Source organism: Oncorhynchus keta, chromosome 25 (genome assembly GCF_023373465.1).
Source record: "Oncorhynchus keta strain PuntledgeMale-10-30-2019 chromosome 25, Oket_V2, whole genome shotgun sequence".
In the NCBI taxonomy this organism is placed as follows: domain Eukaryota; kingdom Metazoa; phylum Chordata; class Actinopteri; order Salmoniformes; family Salmonidae; genus Oncorhynchus; species Oncorhynchus keta.
Genome location: NC_068445.1, coordinates 28,775,960 through 28,797,608, shown reverse-complemented (window position 1 = coordinate 28,797,608; position 21,649 = coordinate 28,775,960). Strand labels below are relative to the sequence as shown.

General features: G+C 40.7%; 1 protein-coding gene across 1 annotated transcript; it reads left to right on the top strand.

Annotated features, from left to right (window-relative positions):
• The first annotated feature begins 1,106 nt into the window (after positions 1-1,106).
• LOC118358500 (zinc metalloproteinase-disintegrin-like brevilysin H2a) lies at positions 1,107-21,446 on the top strand. The gene is made up of 22 exons (XM_035736399.2): positions 1,107-1,271; positions 3,474-3,559; positions 5,759-5,835; positions 6,120-6,198; positions 6,298-6,374; positions 7,998-8,181; positions 8,484-8,546; positions 10,190-10,261; positions 10,418-10,587; positions 11,421-11,502; positions 12,662-12,795; positions 13,060-13,237; positions 15,606-15,695; positions 16,786-16,981; positions 17,200-17,305; positions 17,423-17,579; positions 17,725-17,811; positions 18,024-18,117; positions 18,355-18,463; positions 18,646-18,736; positions 18,847-18,936; positions 19,279-21,446. Exons 1-22 carry the CDS (start codon positions 1,214-1,216, stop codon positions 19,306-19,308), a joined length of 2,310 nt encoding a protein of 769 aa, XP_035592292.1. The 5' UTR covers positions 1,107-1,213; the 3' UTR covers positions 19,309-21,446.
• Positions 21,447-21,649: the final 203 nt, after the last annotated feature.

Here is a 21,649-nt window from a genome sequence, read left to right as displayed (position 1 = left end):
ATAGCTTCTACAGAAACTGGTTAAAACTAATTAAAGTGAATTGACAAATATATATTTCCTAACTGTTACCATTGTGTGTGTGTGTGTGTGTGTGTGTGTGTGTGTGTGTGTGTGTGTGTGTGTGTGTGTGTGTGTGTGTGTGTGTGTGTGTGTGTGTGTGTGTGTGTGTGTGTGTGTGTGTGTGTGTGTGTGTGTGTGTGTGTGTGTGTGTGTGTGTGTGTGTGCGTGTGTGTGTGTGCTTGCATGCGTGTGTATGTTGGCAGGATGGGAGGTTACAGGAAAAAAGCCAAAGTTATGCAAAAATAATGTTGTTCAACACATTACATTTACATTTACATTTAAGTCATTTAGCAGACGCTCTTATCCAGAGCGACTTACAAATTGGTGCATACACCTTATGACATCCAGTGGAACAGCCACTTGCATCTAAATCTTTTTTTTTTTTTTTTTTTTGTGGGGGAGAGGGGGGAGAAGGATTACTTACCCTTACTTACCCTATCCTAGGTATTCCTTGAAGAGGTGGGGTTTCAGGTGTCTCCGGAAGGTGGTGATTGACTCCGCTGTCCTGGCGTCGTGAGGGAGTTTGTTCCACCATTGGGGGCCAGAGCAGCGAACAGTTTTGACTGGGCTGAGCGGGAACTGTACTTCCTCAGTGGTAGGGAGGCGAGCAGGCCAGAGGTGGATGAACGCAGTGCCCTTGTTTGGGTGTAGGGCCTGATCAGAGCCTGGAGGTACTGAGGTGCCGTTCCCCTCACAGCTCCGTAGGCAAGCACCATGGTCTTGTAGCGGATGCGAGCTTCAACTGGAAGCCAGTGGAGAGAGCGGAGGAGCGGGGTGACGTGAGAGAACTTGGGAAGGTTGAACACCAGACGGGCTGCACCATTGGCTGCACCATTGGTACCTAGTATTTTCCCCTGCATTCTTTTAATTAATCTGGAGTGTGTTTATACAAGTCACTGTGTGCATCCCAAATGTCACTCTATTCCCTCTGTAGAGTACTACATTTGACACTTTATAGGGAACAGGGTGCCATTTGGGAAACACACACTGTAGCAAGTTCTGTGTACACTAGCTATTACAATCAGGAAGTGGCTGTGATACTAATAAGGTGTGGCCTGTGGACGGTAGATAACATGACATGAGCATGCAGCCATGTAACCTATAAAGCCCCCAGTCACTCTCTTTTGTTTCAGCAGCTGTCTGCAAGGCGACAATGGCACATAAACATATATTGTGGATCTTTACCCTAACTGCTTCACTCAATCTCTCAGGTAAGTCATTGGATACACCCATCTCCACACAATACAATGCCAGGTTAACTAAACCCCAGTCAGCCATCTTCTCAGTGCACTTTATTCAGACTACTACAGTGACTGTATATATATTTGCATGGGAGAAAGTAAAACAAGGATTTCTAAATTGAGGAATAAATATAATATGAGTTGTTTAATACTGAAGCAAAAATATTTAGATGAAGGGGGGCAAAGAATATATCTACTGTATATGTCTTTCTGAGGGAGTGAAATAATGTTTTGATTAAATTGGAAGTCTATGTGAGCTTTCAGATTTCCCCATGGATTTGTTAAGTAACAGAATAGACTGACCAGGTGAATCCAGCTGAAAGCTATGATCCCTTATTGATGTCACTTGTTAAATCCACTTTAATCAATGTATATTTCAGTCAAAACTACTTTTCATCCATTTGTTTCTTTCATGGCTTCTGGAAATACAGAAAGTCATGATGAAGACCTGTGGCACCGACAAAGCACTAGACAGTGCTATCAGTTCTACATAGTATAATAGTATAATAGTTACAGTAGTAATTACGGTCAATGAATATGGACAGATAACAGACAAAGAGTAATTTTTGTGAAATTGTGTGGCTGAAACTGGACTTTGTACCACAACAATGCCACATTTCTCAGTTATCTCACTCTCTTTCTCTCTCTTTCTCCTTACCTGATCAGGTGAGGTGAGTATCTGTAAGCCCCTGTAAATACGCTTAGTGATGAAACCTTAACTTAGACTCATTTTCACAACAACTATTGGGAAACATCATTGTAGTAGTGTTAGTAAGTATTGACATTTGTTATGCAGATTTTGTTGAAAAACATTTCTTAAATGGAAGCAACCCGAATTAAACGAGGAGGGACCTTCTTGAATTTGTCCAATAGAAACTATCATATTGCTCTGTTTGCTTCCGTTTGGTAAACAGTTTCCACAATGAATAAATCCGAGGAATGGTTAGAATGAAAACACAGAGATAATTGCATTCTCTGGTAAATTCCCCATGATTGTCTTGGGCATGGCCAGTATTTCAAAACCTTAGCTCTTCCAATAAGTAGAGACATGGAATGAGACTGCCTCATTTGCTCAGTATTGTTTGTTTTAATGTGAACAGTTCGTTGTAAAACATACAATTAAAAAGCCAGCAAATCATGCAAATTCACTTGAAAATACCCATACGTTTACCAAAATAATAACCTCATCCCACAGCTATTGCGCAAAGGTGGAAGTGACGGAAAAAGAAATGACCAATATAATTACATAATTCCCAATGTTCCTCTGTGGCCCAATCACAAAGCAGTGGATATGTACTGCAATTCAATTGCCATGGTCAAGTACAAATCAAAACAGGCCTGACAGAGAACAAGAAAGGGCCTCAAAATAACGAAGCATCTGGATCCATTTGTGTCATACACGAACAAAACATAACACAGAGTATAATTATTGCTGGAATGCTCATAGGAGCAGGAGCCTACAGTATGTCCTGTTTCTGTAGAGTGAGGCAGACTGATGTACAAGTACACACCCTGGACAGGACGCAAGTCTATCGCAGTCTATTATCGTATGCAAGGGTCAAACAGCCTGTGTTCATTGTGTATTTGCGGTATTCATACTGTAGTTTGAAGAAACAATGTGTAAACAATAATGAAATGCATTAAAGTTCCGCACAAAGGCCTCGCTTATTAAAAGATAGGGCCAAGTCAGCAGAAGCTTTCATTACAAGATAGTTGCCGTAGCTCAACCAAAAGTCCAACTATGTTGTTAGTGTACGCACCACACATTCATTTGTCATGGTTTGGTAGACACACAAAATGGAAGAACCCATACCCATAATTACAGGGTTGGCTGCACAAGGGACTGAGGGGATGAAGTGGCTGGAAGTTGATGAACAACCAGACGATCAAAATGCAATGTTCAGGAGATCAGGAATTTCAATAGAGTAACTCATATAAGGAAATCCGGGATTGTGCTGCTGCAGTTCAAGGGCAAAACACTGCTATACTACTACCTGACTGTTCCTTACCATTGGACCAGTCAATGTCTGGAGACAAGCAGGTTAACATCGTCCTCTCCAGGTTATTATGTTTAGAATAGGTAGGATCAGTGTGGGGATAGACAAAGTGGGTCCATTCTAGAATTTTCTCTCATCTCTCTACCACTCCATCTCTCTCTCTATCGCCCTACAGTGAGTCATGGTCCTCTTGAAGGAGTGAGCGACTATGAGGTGGTCCGACCCATCAGGCTACATTCTCTGCAGAAAAGAGAAACACAAGTAAGTCTTCTCCTGTTCTTCCTTCCTGCACAGGAGCTGTTTTGATGTGAAATACACACCAATACCAAAATATTATTTGTTAACCTGTTCCACTCCAGTCCTAGACAACAGCCAATGAAATTGCAGGGCGCCAAAAAAAAATCTAAACAAATCTCATAAATCAAATTTCTCAAACATAAAAGTAGTAGGCACCATTTAAAGATACAATTCTCATTAATCCAGCCACAGTGTCTGATTTTAAAAATTCTTTACAGTGAAAGCTCCTCAAACGATTATGTTAGGTCACCACCAAGCCACAGAAAAACCCAGCCATTTTTCCAGCCAAAGAGAGGAGTCACAAAAAGCACAAATAGAGATCAAATTAATCATTAACCTTTGATGATCTTCATCAGATGACACTCATAGAACTTCATGTTACACAATACAGTATGTTTTGTTCGATAAAGTGCATATTTATATCCCCAAAATCTAATTTTACATTGGTGTGTTATGTTCAGTAGTTCAAAAACATGCTGTGATTTTGCAGAGAGCCACATGAATTCACAGAAATACTCATTATAAATGTTGATGAAAATTCAAGTGTTATGTGTTATGCAGGGAACTTTAGATACACTTCTCCTTAATGCAACCGCTGTGTCAGATTTCAAAAATACGGAAAAAGCATCATCTGAGTACGGCGCTCAGAGCCCAAACCAGCCAAAAGGAATATCCGCCATGTTGCGCAGTCAATATTAGTCAGAAATAGCATTATAAATATTCACTTACCTTTGATGCTCTTCATCAGAATGCACTCCCAGGAATCGCAGTTCCACAATAAATGTTTGTTTTGTTCGATAATGTCCATCATTTATGTCCAAATAGCTTATTTTCTTAGGGCGTTTGGTAAACAAATCCAAACTTGCATTCAGGTCTAGTCGGACGAAAAGTTCAAAACGTTATATTACAGGTCGAAGAAACTTGTCAAACTAAGTATAGAATCAATCTTTAGGATGTTTTTATCATAAGTGTTCAATAATGTTCCAACCGGAGAATTCCATTTTCTGTAGAAAAGCAATGGAATGAGAGATACCTCATGTGAACGCGCGTGACTGAGAACGAGGGTGCTGCCAGACCCCTTAGTCAAACAGCTCTCATTCGCTCCCACTTCATAGTAGAAGCCTGAAACAATGTTCTAAAGACGGTTGACATCTAGTGGAAGCCTTAGGAAGTGCAAAATAACCCATATCCCACTGTGAATTCGAAAGGGGCCGAGTTCAAAAACTACAAACCTCTGATTTCCCACTTCCTGTTCGGATTTTTTTCTCAGGTGTTTGCCTGCCAATCGAGTTCTGTTATACTCACAGACATAATTCAAACAGTTTTAGAAACTTCAGAGTGCTTTCTATCCAATACTAATAATAATATTAATATATTAGCATCTGGGACTGAGTAGGAAGCAGTTTACTCTGGGCACGCTATTCATCCAAAAGTGAAAATGCTGCCCCCTATCCCAAAGAAGTTAACAACTGTGTTTATTGCTTGTAATAAAGTGGTGGAAGACCAACCATGTTAATGTAGTGAGGAGATATTATACTGCATCTAGGGTATCAACTAATCCTAATTCTCTGTAACACTTTGTTTGGATAGTCCATCTGTCGATGCTCTACAAAGTATCTACAGTCTATCAGTAACATTTCAACTAACTATATATTAACCCTCACCTTAAACTTAACCCTTACCCTAACTGTGACGCCTTGATCTTAGAGAGCCTTTTTATTTATCAATTTGGTTAGGTCAGTGTGTGATTTGGGTGGGCATTCTATGTTTTCTATTTCTTTGTTTTTTTGCCTGGTATGGTTCCCAATCAGAGGCAGCTGTCTATCGTTGTCTCTGATTGGGTATCATACTTAGGTAGCCTTTTCCCCACCTGTGTTTGTGGGTAATTATTTATTTTCTCTGTGTGTGTTTGTGCGCGCCACGATTGCGTCACGGTCGGTTTCTGGTTATCTGTTGTTTTTTTTTGTGTGAAAGTTTTGCTTTATTAAAAGATGTGGAATTACATGCACGCTGCGCCTTGGCTCATCTATGACAGGGAGTTTGAAGACCGTGAACGTGACACTAACCCTATCTCTAAACGTAGCACGCAGTTGCTTATCAACAGAGTTTGTTGATAGTATAGTAAACTATCCATATAAAGTGTGACCTAATTCTCTCCATCAGTCATCCAGACTGGAAACTCTGAAGTATGCAATGAGAGTGGGTGGGAAAGACATTGAGATGCATCTGGAGAAGAATGGGTATGTACTCTAGCAAAAGCCTCCTTCAATCTCTTTCTCAAATATTAACCTCTCACACAACATCAGTAGAATGATCACATCCTTCTTCATTCCCCTTAACAAGAACGGTCAGTATGTAGATAACTGTCTTACCAGTAATTTTCAGTTCTCCTTTATAATCGCACACTGCATCATTGTCAAGCGTCATTAATGGAATGACACTTTTGTTTTACCACAGCATGAATTCCTTTGAACATGTAGGTGCCTGATGAAATAATGTAGTAACTTTATTTTGGTTCCCTCAGCGAATTACTCACCAACGACTACAGTGAGACTTACTACACTGAGGATGGTACACCAGTCACCTCTACACCTCAGGACGTGGTAAGTGATTATAACAAACTCTTGATAGGTAGCAGGAGGCTGTGTAGAAGTGTCTTGATTAGAAGGCCCTTAAACCTTTTAATGAATTATCTTCTCCAGGACCACTGCTACTACCACGGCACCATTGTGAATGACAGTGTGTCAACGGTTAGCATGAGCACCTGCGATGGACTCAGGTAGGCAGCCCCACATCTCTACAGCATACACTACAGGTCAAAAGTTTTAGAACACCTACTCATTCAATGGTTTTTCTTTATTTTTACTATTTATAATGTTGTAGAATTATAGTGAAGACATCAAAACTATGAAATAACTATGAAATAACACATGGAATCATGTAGTAACCAAAAAACTGTTAAACAAATCAAAATATATTTGCGATTCTTCAAATATCCACCCTTTGCCTTGACAGCTTTGCACACTCTTGGCATTCTCTCAAACAGCTTCATGAAGCTTCATTAACAGATGTGCATTCTTAAAAGATAATTTGTGGAATTGATTTACTATTTAATGCGTTTGAGCCAATCAGTTTTATGACAAGGGAGGGGGGATTACAGAAGACAGCCCTATTTGGTAAAAGACCAAATCCATAATAATGCAAGAACAGCTCAAAAAAGCAAAGAAATGACATCATTACTTTAAGACATGAAGGTCAGTCAATACGGAGAATTTCAAGAATTTTAAACGTTTCTTTAAGTGTAGTTGCAAAAACCATCAAGCGCTATGATGAAACTGGCTCTGGCTCTCATGAGAACCACCACAGAAATGGAAGACCCAGAGTTACCTCTGCTACAGAGGATAGGTTCATTAGTTACCAGCCTCAGAAATTGTAGGCCAAATACATTATTCAGAGTTCAAGTAACAGACACTTCTCATCAACTGTTCAGAGTAGACTGTGTGAATCAGGCCTTCATGGCCAAATTGCTGCAAAGAAACCACTACTAAAGGACACCAATAAGAGGAAGAGACTTGCTTGGGCCAAGAAACACGAACAATGGACATGAGACCGGTGGAAATTTGTCCTTTGGTCTGGAGTCCAACTGGGAGATTTTGGGTTCAAACCGCCGTGTCTTTGTGAGATGTAGTGTGAGTGAACGGATCTCTGCATGTGTATTTCCCACCGTAAAGAATGGCGGTGTTCTGGTGTGGGAGTGTCACCAGCAAAGCACCATCTGTGAAGTATTCAGAATTCAAGGCACACTTAACCAGCATGGCTACCACAGCATTCTGCAGCGATACGCCATCCCATCTGGTATGGGCTTAGTGAGACATTTGCTTTTCAACAGGAAAATGACCCAACACACCTCCAGGCTGTGTGTAAGGGCTATTTTACCAAGAAAGAGTGGAGTGCTGCATCAGATGACCTGGTCTCCACAATCCCCCGACCTCAACCAAATTGAGATGGTTTGGGATGAGTCGGACCACAGAGTGAAGGAAAAGCAGCCAACAAGTGCTCAGCATATGTGGGAACTCCTTCAAGACTGTTGGAAAGGCATTCCAGATGAAGCTGGTTTAGAGAATGCCAAGAGTGTGCAAAGCTGTCATCTTGGCAAAGGGAGGCAACTTTGAACAATCTCAAATTTAAAATAGATTTTGATTTGTTTGACAGTTTTTTTGGTTACTACATGATTCCATATGTTTTATTTAATAGTTTTGATGTGTTTCTATAATGTAGAAAATAGTAAAAATAAAGAAACCCTTGAATAAGTAGGTGTTCTAAAACTTTGACCAGTAGTGTAAGTCCACAGTGAAACATTATTTTATACCCCAAATCAGTTGTCATGTTTTTTTTATTTTAGGGGATATTTCAGAACAGCCGCCCAAAGGTACCTGATTGAGCCTCTGTCAGGGTGGGATGATGGCGATCACGCAGTGCTGAAATACGAGGACCAGAGCTCCAAGCCTGTGATGTGTGGAGTCACCAACACTAGCTGGAATGCAGACTACCCTCCCATAACTAGCAAGAGCCGCTCTCGTGGCTCAGTAAGACATAAATATATTAGAAATTTCCCAATTTAAATATAGTCTGTGGTATCTCACATCAAAACATATAGCAGAACAGGAAATGATGTGTTCTAATGAAGGCCATTGATAGCTGAAATGTCAACCTTTTTAACTTTGAAACATTGAGTTTTTAATGGTAAGCGTGGGTTGCGCCTTTTTCTTTTCAATAATGATCACATTTTTGGGATTGCACCTCAACTCAAGTTGGATGAGCACACTCCACTTCCTTCCTAAAAATAAATTAACCATATATATTACAACAATGGTTTCCTGTTTATTAGGGTCCATCTCTACTTCAACAGCAAAAGTATGTTGAGCTCGTCCTTGTTGCAGACAACCGTGAGGTAAGAACCTGCAGACCTATTTGTCAGAAACACAAGTCCCACCTTTACCAGAATCAACACAATACACTTGAACATTTCATACTTCAATATTTCATTAACATTATTTAATTGGACATTACTTGACCTAATTATATTTAGATCAAACCAACCTATATCTATAATAAACACATGTAATGTGTTAGTCCCATGTTTCATGAGCTGAAGTAAAATATCCCAGAAATGTTCCAATATGCACAAAAACCTTATTTCTCTAAAATGTGGTGCACAAATTTGTTTACATCCCTGTTCATGAGCATTTCTACTTTGCCAAGATAATCCATCCACCTGACAGGTGTGGCATGTCAAGAAGCTGATTAAACAGCATGATCATTACATAGGTGCACCTTGTGCTGGGGGACAATATAAAGCCACTCTAAAATGTGCAGTTTTGTTACACAACACAATGCCAGAGATGTCTCAAGTTGAGAGAGCATGCAATTGGAATGCTGACTGCAGGAATAGCCACCAGACCTGTTGCCAGAGAATTGAATGTTCCTTTCTCTACCTTAAGCCACCTCCAACGTCGTTTTAGAAAATGTGGCAGTATGTCTTACCGGCCTCACAACCGCAGACCATGTGTAACCATTCCAGCCCAGGACCTCCACATTTGGCTTCTTCACCTGCAGAATGGTCTGGGATGAGCCACCCAGACGGCTGATGAAACTGGGGATTTGCACAACCGAAGAAGTTCTGCACAAACTGTCAGAAACCATCTCAGGGAAGCTCATCTGCATGCTCGTCGTTCTCACCAGGGCCTTGACCTGACTGCCGTTGTAACCAACTTCAGCGGGCAAATACTCACACTCGATGGCCACTGGCACACTGGAGAATTATGCTCTTCACATATGAATCCAGGTTTCAACTGTACCATGCAGATGGCAGACAGTGTGTATGGCATCGTGTGAGTGGTATGCTGATGTCAATGTTGTGCCCCATGGTGGGGTTATAGTATGGGCAGGTATAAGCTACGGACAATGAACACAATTGCATTTTATCAATGGCAATTTGAATGCACAGAGATACCATGAGGAGATCCTGAGGCCCATTGTCATTCCATTCATCCAATGCCATCACCTCATGTTTCAGCATGATAATACCTGGCCCCATGTTGCAAGGATCTGTACACGATTCTTCCATGGCCTGCACATTCACCAGACATTTCACCCATTGATCATGTTTGGGATGTGTTCCAGTTCCCGCCAATATCCAGCAACTTCGCACAGCCATTGAAGAGGAGTGGGACAACATTCCACGTGCCACAGTCAACTCTGTGAAGGAGATGTGTCGCGCTGCATAAGCCAAATGGTGGTCACACCAGATACTGACTGGTTTTCTGATCCTAGCCCCTACCTATTTTTAAGGTATCTGTGACCAGCAGATGCATATCTGTATTCCCAGTCATATTAAATCCATAGATTGGGGCCTAATGGATTAATTTCAATTTACTGATTTCCTTAAATTAACTTAGTAAAATCTTAAAGTTGCAAATTGCATTTATATTTTTGTTTAGTACACAGTATCTAATGAGTCGGTAGTGAGTAATGTATTGTGAAACAGGATCTCCACTGTTCTCTTGAGTGTACTAAAATATGATGCTATTTCAGTACAAGAACATGAAAAGTAACCTCGGAGAGCTGCGTAAGAGGATATTTGAAGTGGTCAACTTTGTCAATATGGTGAGTCAGTCACTGCAAGGTTTGCAGTATTAGCAAACTGCCAGTAAATCCTCTATGATCCCCAACAGGACCGACAGTAGGTGCTTTTAGCAACAGGTCTATTTACATACTCTAGAGTTGGAGTCTCACCTCACCATAAAATTAATCTGCCTGCAGGTATACAAGCCCCTCAACACCTTCATTGCCTTGGTTGGTCTGGAGGTGTGGACAGACAATGATAAGATATCAGTGACCGCCCCTGCTGGTGCCACCCTGGATGCCTTTACCAAGTGGAGGAACAGCGACCTGGTCAACAACAAGCGTCATGACAACGCACACCTCATCAGGTAGGTCACGACGTACACAAGTTATTAGGAAGGCCACAACGCACACTTCATCAGGTAGGCCTGGACACACCTTCAAGTGGGCTACAATGCAAACTTCATCAGATACAACGCACACTTAATGCGCTAACTAAAATAAATTGAATTGTTCATCTAAAGTGCCTCACCTCTATCTCTGACTCTCTGATTAAAGACATCTGTGAGGGTCTCAAGGTTTGATTTTGAGTACAAGATAAACAGGATTTTAAACTGGGTGAATTGAGCCCTGAATGCTGATTGGCTGACAGCTGTGATATATCAAACCGTATACCACGGGTATGACACAACCTGTATTTTTACTGCTCTAATTACATTGGGAACCAGTTTATAATAGCCATAAACCCCCCCCTTGGGTTTGTAGTATAAGGCTGATATACCACGGCTAAGGGCTGTATCCAGGCACTCCGTTGCGTCGCGCTTAAGAACGGCCCTTAGCCGTGGTATATTGGCCATATACCACACCCCCTCGTGCCTTATTGCTTAAATATAACACATCAAAGAGGCAGATAACACGAGCGCATACTGGAAGTCCTCCAGTTGACTACATTAAAATGGTGGAAGGCTTTTGGACACTAGAGGCCTCTATCATTCTCTATTGGTGTGCTTGTCAGACAGCTAAATAGGGTCAGGTGACAGTCAGCTGATGGGTCACCTGATAAGGAGGCCATCTTGGTTTGGAACGTTGTTATTATTGATAGACCCAGATTTAAGAATTCATAACATGAGTATGTGACATGTATGGGTACTTGAGAGATATATATATGTGGGGTTCATGTTTCTTGTTCCCTGTGTTTCAGTGGCATTGACTTTGAGGGTTCGACAGTGGGTCTGGCCTTCATTGGGACTCTATGTTCAGATCATTCAGTTGGGATTGTGCAGGTAAAGTACATTTCATTAGATCTAGGCTGTGGTTCAAACTCATAAGACACACCCTCGTCCACTTACCCTCGCCTTATGCCCTTAGGGGAATCCCCGTCGCCATCTTGGACGGTCCAAATGATTAGCCAGGCAAGGGATGTTTGCAACGTAAGCCCCTCAGCCCTTGTTTTTAGTCAAGTTTACAAGTGTACAATTATACTCACTCCGGGGCCTGAAACTCCCCATAATTCAATTTGCGACGATTGTACATCCACCAAGAAAAGTCCACAAACTTAAACTTAAATGGAGAAATCAACGTACAAGTAAAAACGAATGCAAATAAGTTAGAAATTGTGCTACTGATACACGATGGCACAAATGTGTCTTTTAGAAATAAAACATTTTCCTTTTGAAGTTCCAGCTAGGCAGGCTAACATTAGTAAGCTAATTAATTTGCTAGCTATCATACAGTGTGTGTATATTAATAATTATATATTTAATATAAGGGCACTCATAATTGACTGTACTGCATATAAAGCACCCACAAGCTACCGGTGGCTGAAAACACAAGTGATGAATTTCCAGGCCAAGGGTGGTCCATTTAAAGATAATTCCTTTCTCCCTTGGCCTGCAAGTGTATACTCGTCAGACGTCCTCAGAAGTGTCCATTTGAGGGCTGAGGGTATAGGGTGTGTCTTAAGTGTTTGGACCGTATCCCTACATTTGCCTACACGATGAGCTGCCATTATTTGAATGTGGTAATAGTACCGTATTTGCTTGAGGTATTTCAACTAAATGTTGCTTCATGTGGTATTGCAATAAGCAGACAACAGAGATTTTACCAAGTTTCCAAGAAGTGACGTTTCCAAAGAGATTGTGTGTTGAATTGCAAGATTACTCATTTTAGAAATACGTATGTGAAATACAAAAAACTAATCGTGTGAATGGAGGAAGTAATAACTTCAAATGGTAAATTAGCCAATGAACCAACATGTAGATCTAAAAAAGGAAGATCAATTGTAGTGCACTTTAATAGTGAAACAGTAACTCATACTCTATAGCAATGTAATCACTAACCAATGCATCATGTCAGTTTCACTGATATAACATCTATTTTACAAGAGAAATATAGTCCAACACATTCAGGTTTACTGAATGTTAACAATGTGTTTTACTACAGGATCACAACCCCAAGGCCATTGCTGTAGGGGCCACATTGGCCCACGAGATGGGCCACAACCTGGGCATGAACCACGATGACTCCAGTGCCTGTACTTGTTCTGGGAATAGTTGTATAATGGCCGGGGCCCTCAGGTAAGGACTGTTTTGAGATATGATCTTGTGACTAGATTGGAATGGTGTCAATGATAAACCATCTGAATGATTATGTTGTACAAGGAAGAGGAAACCTCTATTAAATAACACTTACAGGCCTTGTTCTCTGCCCATAACACACAGCAGCCATATTGCAAAAACATTTACATGGAACATAGCTCATGAGCCTGTGTAGCAATAGCACAGTGGTGTTTTATTAAATGAAAACACAGCCTATTTGGGTAACTAAAGTGTTTATTTCAGCTGGGATATCCCAAAGTCATTCAGTAGCTGCAGTAGTGTAAGCTATGACCAGTTTCTGAATAATCGTAACCCTGAGTGTCTGCTGGACAAGCCAGACTACCGGAATGTGGAATCAACCCCAGTGTGTGGCAATGGCTTCCTGGAGACAGGAGAGCAGTGTGATTGTGGCTCCCTGGAGGTGAATGAACCTTTCATTTACATTCCTTACACAACCTTTTTTGTATATTTTCTCCCATTATCCTAGATCAGCAATGCACCATTCAAATCATACAAAAGTAATCTGGTTCTCATGAAGTTAATACATGGATGTCAAGTGATTACAATATATAATTATTCAAAGCTATCTTTTACTAAAATGTTAACTTTCACATTCGATCAGATGCGGTCAAAGATTAGAGTACATTTATTTTTCCACCAGATAAAGACTAACACTTCTGGGAATAAGATTTACGCTTTGTCTGCTCTTGCCTGCTTTCCTTGGCTAGGGGTAAACATAAGGAATGTATATGACATGCGCAGACCTTTCCCGATAACTGAGGTATCTCCTCCACCGCCCACCTCAGAAAACCTGTGTTTGGGACATTTATTTTCAAATGAGTGTACTGACATGGCAGTAATGTAATGATGTGATTCAAATTGAGAAAATTCAACATGCTTCACATGTTTGTGCATTGTACATCTCCATGCACAGTATGATAGCCATACCTATGATAAGCAGGCATAAGAAACTTTGATTATATTTATCCACAGTTTACGTTCAAGTCAGAGTTGGAGTTAAGTAGAGTGGTTTAGTCAAGTCAATCTGTCGAGACCTGTTAGTCAGGTTTATAAGACACTATCTTATGTCCCTGTCTTGCTGAACCACTCTTCTCTTGCCAAGTCTTGTTTGCTTCAGAGACCTGTAATTCCAGTTTCTCTTGATAGCCTACTACAGTACAATGTTTTTTACTTAGTTAGTGTATTACACCACACTAAGACATACACTAAGGGGTAAATACAGTGCCTTGCGAAAGTATTCGGCCCCCTTGAGCTTTGCGACCTTTTGCCACATTTCAGGCTTCAAACATAAAGATATAAAACTGTATTTTCTTTGTGAAGAATCAACAAGTGGGACACAATCATGAAGTGGAACGACATTTATTGGATATTTCAAACTTTTTTAACAAATCAAAAACGGAAAAAATGAGCGTGCAACATTATTCAGCCCCCTTAAGTTAATACTTTGTAGCTCCAACTTTTGCAGCGATTACAGCTGTAAGTCGCTTGGGGTATGTATCTATCAGTTTTGCACATCGAGAGACTGACATTTTTTCCCATTCCTCCTTGCAAAACAGCTCGAGCTCAGTGAGGTTGGATGGAGAGCATTTGTGAACAGCAGTTTTCAGTTCTTTCCACAGATTCTTGATTGGATTCAGGTCTGGACTTTGACTTGGCCATTCTAACACCTGGATATGTTTATTTTTGAACCATTCCATTGTAGATTTTGCTTTATGTTTTGGATCATTGTCTTGTTGGAAGACAAATCTCCGTCCCAGTCTCAGGTCTTTTGCAGACTCCATCAGGTTTTCTTCCAGAATGGTCCTGTATTTGGCTCCATCCATCTTCCCATCAATTTTAACCATCTTCCCTGTCCCTGCTGAAGAAAAGCAGGCCCAAACCATGATGCTGCCACCACCATGTTTGACAGTGGGGATGGTGTGTTCAGGGTGATGCGCTGTGTTGCTTTTACGCCAAACATAACGTTTTGCATTGTTGCCAAAACGTTCAATTTTGGTTTCATCTGACCAGAGCACCTTCTTCCACATGTTTGGTGTGTCTCCCAGGTGGCTTGTGGCAAACTTTAAACAACACTTTTTATGGATATCTTTAAGAAATGGCTTTCTTCTTGCCACTCTTCCATAAAGGCCAGATTTGTGCAATATATGACTGATTGTTGTCCTATAGACAGTCTCCCACCTCAGCTGTAGATCTCTGCAGTTCATCCAGAGTGATCATGGGCCTCTTGGCTGCTTCTCTGATCAGTCTTCTCCTTGTATGAGCTGAAGGTTTGAGGGACGGCCAGGTCTTGGTAGATTTGCAGTGGTCTGATACTCCTTCCATTTCAATATTATCGCTTGCACAGTGCTTCTTGGGATGTTTAAAGCTTGGGAAATCTTTTTGTATCCAAATCCGGCTTTAAACTTCTTCACAACAGTATCTCGGACCTGCCTGGTGTGTTCCTTTTTCAGTTTTTGATTTGTTAAAAAAGTTTGAAATATCCAATAAATGTTGTTCCACTTCATGATTGTGTCCCACTTGTTGTTGATTCTTCACAAAAAAATACAGTTTTATATCTTTATGTTTGAAGCCTGAAATGTGGCAAAAGGTCGCAAAGTTCAAGGGAGCCGAATACTTTCGCAAGGCACTGTATGTAGTGTAAAACCACAATATGTACTGGAAGTATACACATACAGAGGCTTGACTATTTTGAGATGCAGTATTTACATACTGGTCTCTTTAAATCATTATCAAAATGGCTTAATGACATGTACTGTTTGCTGTTATAGGAGTGTACAAACCCATGCTGTAATGCCACCAGCTGCACACTGACTAAGGGCTCAGAGTGCGCTGCAGGAGCGTGCTGTGACAACTGTAAGGTGAGAGCAATAGTGTAAAGTATTTAAGTAAAAATACTTCAAAGTAAGCCCAAAAAACAACTTAAGGACATCTGTACTTTAATTTAAAAACATTTTTTTTACAACTTTTACTTCACTATATTCCTAAAGAAAATGATGTACTTTTTACTCAATACATTTTCCCTGACACCTAAAAGTACTCGTTGCACTTTGTATGCTTACCAGGACAGAAATTGTATAAATCCACTTATCAAGAGAACATCCCTGGTCATCCATACTTCCTCTGATCTGATGGACTCACTAAACACATGCTTCGTTTGTAAATTATGTTTAAGTTTCAGCACGTGCCCCTGGCTATCTGGACTGCGTAATATAAGGAATTTAAAATTATTTCTACTTGTTGTTTGATACTTAAGTATATTTTAGCAATTACATATACTTTTGATACTTAAGTATAGTTAAAACTAAATACGTTTAGTCTTTTGCTCAATTTTACCAGGTCATTTTCTGTTAAGGTATCTTTACTTTTACACAAATAGGACAATTGAGTACTTTTTCCACCACTGGGTGAGAGCAGACCACAGTTCAACTATGCCTCTGCTCTGGGAAGATCTCAATTGCATACTCTTCTCTCCTCATCTTCTTAAACCCATTGGATGAATAAGCCAGAAGTCCCTCCCCTCTGACCTTCTCCTACAATGGGTTTTGAGAAAGAGACGAGGAGTTTGCAATTGAAATCTTCCCTCTGTCCACTCTACTTCCTTCTGTGTTCCTTTGATACAAAAGCCCTCTTGTGGACATGCAGCAGACACTCATAACTATGTCAGACTGTTTGACTGAAATGTAAATTAAAGACATTTGACTTTCACTCTCACTACGTATTGTTCAGAACTTGTCTGGCAAAAGCAGCTTGCTGTGTCCCAAGTGGGTCTGCGTGTCAGACAGGCTAGTTTTGGACTTCTATTTCAGCAAACAGTAGATTCAGAGTGCAGTTGCAGCATGACACGTCTTTCACCAAGCTTAGACTATCTTGCCATACTCATGGCAGTTGGCTGCGGGAAGACGATCACGCTAGTGATACGAAACATGGCAACAACAACTCTCTCCACAGATATTGTCCTCGTCCAGAGAGTGCAGAATGAAGCATGATGACTGTGACTTGCCAGAATACTGCACAGGGAAATCAGCCGACTGTCCCGAGGATGTCTTCACTGTCAACGGGATTCCCTGTGATGGAGGACGTGGGTACTGCAACAACGGCCAGTGTCCACAGCACCACACCCAGTGTGTGAAAATGTATGGACCATGTAAGTGAAAGCATTTCCTTCCGTCTCAACAACACTGATGCACCTTTCATCTGTTTAGGTGATGTAGGTAGCTCTTCTGGTTCTTATTCTCACATAGCAACCTTACTATTGCCTGTCATTTTCCATCTGTAGTGTATTAGTGTGAACAGAGGACACACATGGTAGCTTCACTACTACTCTAACGCATTGTGTAACATTGGGCGTTATCCTCTCCTTAGCTGCTGAAACCGCCAGAACGTACTGCTATGAGCAGAACACCAGAGGACTGTACTACGCCTACTGTAAACGGCCTTCAAAGGACCAGTACATCCCCTGCCAGAGACAGTGAGTCCCGACAAGCAATACCATGCTATTTTAATAGCCCGTTTTTCCAACTCAAATGATAGTGTTTGTTACTGAAGCAGTGTATCACTGATATGATTTCCCCGTTCTCCTCTGTAGAGATGTGCAGTGTGGGAAACTCTTCTGCAAGAACGGTAATGACAACCCCAACTATGGTCGCATGGTGAAATTCTCAGACTGCAAAGCCTCATTCTACGATGATCACACCAGTGATTTTGGACAGGTGGACACTGGGACCAAGTGTAATGATAGAAAGGTGTAGTGATTTTTTTGGCTTTTCCCAACGAGGCTTCTGTACCTCTAGCTGTGTTTTGGGGAAATTAAACGAGACGTCAGATTTAATGTGGTGAGTGTTATTTTCTCTTAACCCTTGTTCCCATTTCCCCATCTTCTATTCCAAGGTGTGCAGCCAGAATGAATGTGTGGATTTTGAGACGGCCTACGGACCTAGAGTCACCAACTGCTCAGCACTATGTAAAGGACATGCTGTGAGTAATAGTGCTTCAAGCGGCCCCCGTCTCTGGTATTTGTGAGCTTGAGGATTACTTCCTTGGCTCTTATAAGGAACATAGGCCATTGACAAATGTCCTCCGTTTCACTCGGTTTGGGACAGATCTTTCCAATTCACACCACAAACAATAAAATAGAATTGTAGAAAATCCATTATAATAATGTGTGTTTCTATGTTGTGCCACTACAGGTGTGTAATCACAAAATGGAGTGCCAGTGTGAGCCAGGATGGTTACTTCCCGGCTGTGATACAAAGGATGAACGCTTCACAGGTCTCTCCAGAGGTAGGCCCTTTAGACCTTGCTAAGGACATCCAGATAATATATATTTTAAAAAACATGGTTTCAGTGGTTAAAAGTGATAATACTTTCCACGTCAATACAATGTTACTAGAGTGTTAGTGTTACTACACAGGTGTTTGAACATCTTCATGTAAAGTGTTGCCAAAAGATTTGTCTGTGCTTTCATGTATTCAGCTCATAGACCTTGCCATAACGGTCTCCCTCTCTGTGTGATTGTAGAAGGACTGATTGCCATTGTAGTGACAGTCACTCTGCTGCTCCTGGCTGCTATTGCTGGGGTAGTGGCTGTGTTCCTTAAGAAGAGACAACAGTCCCCCACTCTCCCTAGGTGAGTACACTAGGTGGACCGTATATAAAGACTTCACTGCAACAAGATGACCCTTCTGATGAATTTAAATATACTCTCTTACAAGGGAGACCTGGCAATTGAGGTCTTCTGAACTTAATGGGACTTCCAGAATAAATACAGGTTAAATTAATACAAAATGTCACTGTCTGCTCATCCACCAGCTACCATACCCAGCAGAAAACTTATAAAGTGTACAACGACCACAATAACAAACTGCCAATCCCCAGCCAAAACAACACTATGCCACAACAGGTAACAGTACCTTTTTGATTCATCTCAATGTAGGGTTTGATTGACATCATTATTGTGTTCATGAACTGGACTTGTGCCTATTAGCTAATGCATCTCTTTACAATTTCCAGCCCAAGCGACCAAAGGGTGTTCCGCCCCCACCCCCTCCTGCTGCTAACCAATCACGGGCCCCAGCCCATGACTTCAGGGCCGTACGACAGGTGATGGTTGAGAATATCAGTATCTAGTTATTATGATGGATACATCCTAAACAAATGCAATGGGCTTAAAAAAAAAAGAAATCCATTAGTTTTCAATACATAGTCCCTTCAGAAAGTATTCAGACCACTTGACTTTTTCAACATTTTGTTATGTTAAACTTATTCTAAAATGGATTGAATACAAACATTTACTCAGCAATCTATACACAATACCCCATAATGACAAATGTATTAAAAAGAAACAGAAATAGCTAATATATAGACAACAATAGTTAAAGAGATGGTTAATTAAATGTTCGGACAATTTCTGGCTTAAATTACATTGTTTAACTTATCTTCCAGGCTTTGAGGCCCCCACCCCCACGGGTCTGATGTCGCCATCGAGGAAACAGGAGGATCACACAGACCTTACCAAGATCTCAAATGTAGGGCTGCCAGAGCTGAGTGCACTTAGTGCATTGAGACCTCAAGTCTTTAGGATAGTTTTACAGATAGTTGAAGTTTACATACACCTTACCCAAATACATTTAAACTCAGTTTTTTTTTTTTTTTACAATTCCTGACATTTAATCCTAGTAAAAATGTCCTGTCTTAGGTCAATTAGGATCACCACTTTATTTTAAGAATGTGAAAAGTCAGAATAATAGTGATTTATTTCAGATTTAATTTTTTTCATCACATTCCCAGTGGGTCAGAAGTTTACATAGTATTTGGTAGCATTGCCTTTAAATTGTTTAACTTGGGTCAAACGTTTCGGGTAGCCTTCCACAATAAGTTGGGTGAATTTTAGCCCATTCCTCCTGACCGAGCTGGTGTAACTGAGTCAGGTTTGTAGGCATCCTTGCTCGCGCAAGCTTTTTCAGATCTGCCCACATTTTCTCTAGGATTGAGGTCAGGGCTTTGTGATGGCCACTCCAATACCTTTTACTTTGTTGTCCTTAAACCATTTTGCCACAACTTTGGAAGTATCCTTGGGGTCATTGTCCATTTGGAAGATCCATTTGCGACCAAGATTTTACTTCCTGACTGATTTCTTGAATGTTGATTCAATATATCCACAATTTTCCTACCTCATGATGCCATCTAGTTTAAGTGTACCAGTCCCTCATGCAGCAAAGCACCCCCACGACATGATGCAACCCCCATGCTTCACAGTTGGGATGATGTTCTTTGACTTGCAAGCCTCTCCCTTTTACCTCCAAATATAACAATGGTCATTATGGCCAAACAGTTCAATTTTTGTTTCATCAGACCAGAGGACATTTCTCCAATTTGTTTAATCTTTGTCCCCATGTCCAGTTGCAAACCGTAGTCTTTTTTTTTTTATGGCGGTTTTGGAGCAGTGGCTTCTTCCTTGCTGAGCAGCCTGTCAAGTTGCCGATATTGGACTTGTTTTGCTCTGGATATAGATACTTTTGTACCCGTTTCCTCCAGCATCTTCACAAGGTCCTTTTCTGTTCTGGGATTGATTTGCACTCTTCACACCAAAGTATGTTCATCTCTAGGAGACAGAACACGTCCCCTTCCTCAGCGCTATGACGGCTGCGTGGTCCCATGGTGTTTATACTTGAGTACTCGTTTATACATATGAACGTGGTACCATCAGACGTTTGGTTCATCCTTGGGAGCAATTTCCAGACTTGTGGAGAACTACTATTTTTTCTTCTTCTGAGGTCTTTGATTTCTTTTGATGTCCCATGATATCAAGCAGAGGCACTGAGTTTGAAGGTAGGCCTTGAAATACATCCACAGGTACACCTCCAATTGAAGCTTCTAAAGCCATGACATAATTTCCCAGAATTTTTACAAGCTGTTTAAAGGCACTTCGTGTATGTAAACTTTTGACCCACTGGAATTGTGATACAGTGAAATAATGTCTGTAAACAATTGTTGGAAAAATTACTTGTGTCATGCACAAAGTAGATGTCCTAACCGACTTCACAAAACTACAGTTTGTTAACAAGAAATGTATGGACGGGTTGAAAGTTAATGACTCCAACATAAGTGTATGTTAACTTCTGACTTGAACTGTAGCTACAAATGAGCCAAAGACTGAGGAGTCCTCTCGACGAGGAACAGATGTCTTCTTGCACTTTAGTATTTATTAGCCATATCATTTTAGACCTGTGATTTGTCATTGCCATTTGAGGGAGTGAGTGCACAGTATGTGATATAATATGCAATTTATTTTATAATACATTCGCTCTTGGCTGACTGTATATGCCTGACTTTGAGGAATACTGTAAGCCAACAGTAAATAGCTTTTATCAATATTAAATATTACTGAGACAGACATTGCTGACTAATGTAAACACATATTCAGTGAGCGAGACCTTTTATCTTATATCTTTTCAGTGTAGAACATTCTAAATTTTGCATAACCAACTGAGAAATGACCATATACCATTACTTTTTTTTTTACATCTCTGATTGTAGAAGAGGTACCAACCACCTGATTAACATTTCAAGCATGGGAAAAAAAATTAAATGTTTTTTTTGTTGACATGACAGTCCTGCTTATGTAGAATTGTGATATTTATAAACAACATTTAGGGCTCAACATTTAAACACTGAAGAACCCAATGACATGCATCCACCTATTCAACCTGACATGGAGAGAAAATATGAGCAACATGTAGAATAACTTAGATCAAGGGAGACTAGAATTTAACAAGAGCATTGACGTGAGAAAGCATCTGGCAAACCATTGTAA